The sequence below is a fragment of the Neophocaena asiaeorientalis genome, unplaced genomic scaffold (genome assembly GCF_003031525.2).
Source record: "Neophocaena asiaeorientalis asiaeorientalis breed wild unplaced genomic scaffold, Neophocaena_asiaeorientalis_V1.1 scaffold606, whole genome shotgun sequence".
NCBI classification, from domain to species: domain Eukaryota; kingdom Metazoa; phylum Chordata; class Mammalia; order Artiodactyla; family Phocoenidae; genus Neophocaena; species Neophocaena asiaeorientalis.
The window spans coordinates 5,467,128-5,470,304 of record NW_020173687.1 but is presented as its reverse complement, the minus strand read 5'-3'; the positions used below and the strand labels follow the sequence as shown (position 1 = coordinate 5,470,304).

General features: G+C 60.2%; 1 protein-coding gene across 1 annotated transcript in view; it reads left to right on the top strand.

Moving 5' to 3' along the window:
• Window positions 1–433: 433 nt before the first annotated feature.
• Window positions 434–3,177, top strand: part of RBM38 (RNA binding motif protein 38) — a 14,981-nt gene continuing 12,237 nt past the window's right edge. Inside the window, exons 1-3 of the mRNA XM_024750316.1 lie at window positions 434–442; window positions 556–679; window positions 1,149–1,203. Of these exons, the coding sequence (XP_024606084.1) occupies window positions 562–679; window positions 1,149–1,203 (173 nt within the window). The 5' untranslated portion in view covers window positions 434–442; window positions 556–561. The remainder of the gene's footprint in view (window positions 443–555; window positions 680–1,148; window positions 1,204–3,177) is intronic.

The following is a 3,177-nucleotide window of genomic DNA, read 5'->3' as shown; positions in this document are numbered from 1 at the left end:
CAGGTTTAAAGGGAGAGCCGCTGTGTTCAATTAGGTCTCCGAAGTTTGTGGAGAGGTTCTCGGCACTTCCTGGAGCAACAAGCGAGCGAAGAGCCGGGCTTCAGCCCCGGGCGCTCAGGAGCTCTGAAGCAACCCCCATTTTATTTTCCAGCAGCCCCCTCAGACACGCCAAACAACCTAAGTAAAAATGGGACTGAAGACACCGCTTCTACTTCCTTTCTAACTAGGGTGTCCCTAAACCCCTCCCACGAGGAGGTTTGTAGTCCCCACTGGCCGGGACCCCTGCCTCCCTTCAGGGTGGCCGTGTCTTCCTTGGTGGTTGTTTCCGTCCTTGAGGGCAGTGTTTCCTAGCACTTGAACTCGGGGGGAGGAGCCGGGGCCCAGGGGCAGCTTTGGGAGGGCCCCAGGCTGGGGTCAGAGGGGACTGGGCTGGACGCCTTGGGTAATGGGCACCCGGGGCGGGGGGAAACGAGGGCCCCGTGCCAGGGCTCTAGAGCCCTCTCTCTGTTCCCCCCGCCGGCAAGTGAAGCCCCTGATGCGTCTGTGCTCCTCCAGGTGACCATGGCTGACCGGGCGGCAGCTGAGAGGGCTTGCAAAGACCCTAACCCCAACATTGACGGCCGCAAGGCCAACGTGAACCTGGCCTATCTGGGTGCCAAGCCGCGGAGCCTTCAGACGGGTGAGAGCCCTGTTTTCCTTCCCTGGCACTTCTGGTTGCTATATTCAGCGTTGGTATCTGTCGGGTGGAAAAGGCGCCCGCCCCCCCCCTCCCCCCTCCAGGGGTGGCAGTCGGCTGTCATGTGCTCCCAGAGAGCCATCTCAGAGCAGTCATCTCCCAGCTTGGAAGCTGAACCCTTTCCTCTGGCTGTGTGTGCCGGTGGGACAGGGCGAGGAGGGCGCGTCACCCGGTTGTCAGCTGTCCTCACCGGAGGGAGGAAGTTGCTCCCTGGGGCTGGAGGTTGGGAGGACCGACACCCAGAGGCTGCTGCCTCTCGGGTCCCTTGGCCTCCTTCGGCTGGGAGTTTCGGGTTCACGTGGAGGTGGCTTGGGAGGGGAAAGGAAGCTGGTTAACGCTTTGGGTTAGAGGTGGATGGTTGTGAGGTGCTTTCCTGTGTCAGGCCGGGCCCCTAACTGGTCCCTCGTTTTAGGCTTTGCCATCGGCGTGCAGCAGCTGCACCCCGCCTTGATCCCGCGGACTTACGGGTGAGTGGACGGGGCTGGCTGGGATGGGGGGCGGTAAACAGGCCTTGGAAGCCAGGCCCGGGGGCTGTGAGCTTCCTGGGTCTTCTAGTGCAGGCGCCCATCGGTCTGAGGGAGCCTCTTACCTTGGGACCGCCGACCCCACAGTGGTCGGTTGCGCTGTCTGCAGCCACCTTTCTGTGTCTGAGAACCGACTTTTGCTCCAGCCTTTTAGAAGCGTGATTGTGTTTTGGGAGTGGGAGGGAGACAAGCTGGGAGAAGGGGGAGAAGGCAGGTTGCGTTTCTCTGTCCCCCGGAAAAGGCCGCACCACAGAGACATGGGGAGCATGAGCTCTGGAGCCTGTGGCCTGGGTTCAGATCCCGGTTTCCCCTCGCTGGGTGCGTGACCTCCGCTCACGCAGCCACCAGTGCCTCAGTTTCCTCACCTGTGATATGGGATGGTGACAGCACCTCTGAGTTCTGTGGGTGGAGGCCTGGCACGGGCCCCATGCAGGTTAGGTAAGTATGCTGGAAGGGTTTGCCGACTAGGAACCAGGCCAGGTTCTTTGAGGGTGCCCCTCTGACCTGCTCCAGTGCCCGACAGATGGCGGCAGCAGGTCACTGCCAACCGGTCCAGTGTTTGCGAAGCTGCAACAGGTGAGCCGGGAACAGGGCCAGACGTCCCCACCTGAGTGGGCCCGGCCTGTGGACGTTCGTCTGATGTGCTTTAGAGCAGTGTGTCGCAGCCTGCTCCATCCGAAAAGGGCCTTCGTCGTTGTCTTTTTTTTTTTTTTAAACGTCTAATAAGGTCTAGCAGCTGCTTGGGAAAGGACAGAAACTTTAGGGGCACAAAGGAGCCTGCCATGCCGGCTGACTTCCCAGCCCTGTGATTGATGTCGGCCGTGTGCCCCCGTGCAGGGAGTGTGCTGATGGGGATGGGGGTTTGTTCTGGGGGGGGCAGTTGTAGAACAGGCAGCCCCTTTTAGAATGTTAGAACTTCTGAAGCTGTCAGAGCCTGAATCCCAGACCCTGCGTTTTGTGCTGAAAGTTGCAAGTGTGTGTGTGTGTGTGTGTGTGTGTGAGCATGTGTGTACCTGCCCCAGAGGCTTGGTTTAAGGGGCCACCTGGCTCACTGGGGCAGCGTGAACCGGGCGCTGGAGCAGGCTGGGAGCTGGACTTGGGTGGACTGGGCAGGTCAGCCATGATTCGGGGCTGTTTACCCTGACAGGCAGCCTCTGTGGCCCCCACGTGAACTGGAGGAAGTGTGTGAGCCCAGGTCCCGGTCCGTCCTCCTGAGAGGAAGCCTGGAGGGCGGCAGCGAACAGGGGGTTCTGGTTTCCTTCTTGTCCTGGGATTTGCTTCACCTGTGTCTGCAGCCATCTTGGAAGGTGTTTGGGGACACCCCCGTCTTCCTGCCATCACCCAGGTTCTTCCTGTTTGGGTTCAGGCCATACGAGGAGGATGTTCCTCACTTTCCACAGCCCTGGCTCTGTTCCCCGGGGCAGGGGCTGGGCCAGGGGCTGGCACGGAGATCCGGGCGTGAGCCTCGAGCACGTGCGGCTCTTTCCTGCTTGAGATGCGACCGTAGCTTCCCGCCCGAGCCTGGGCTCCCTTTTGATCTGTCACAACTGCCTCTGGGACTTGGTGAGCACCAGCACTTGGCCCCCGGAGCCTGCAGACCCGGGTTCAAATGCTGACCTTGTCACTTACCAGTTGGTCCATCTTGGCAACAGATGTTCTTTTCTGAGCCTTCACTTTCCTCATCTGGAAAATGGGAATAACAACCACCTGAGGCAGTGCTGGCACATGGGGCCAGGGGCTCCGTACCTGTCTGCCTTCTCTCCTGCCCTCACGGCAGCTCTCTAAGGTTGGCACCTATATTACTCTTGCTTCTTAGGTGGGGAAACCGTGGCAAAGAAAGGTTAAGAAGGTTAACAACCTGTCCAGGGTGGCTGAAGTGACAGGATTTGAACCCACGCGGGCTGGCTCTGGAACACG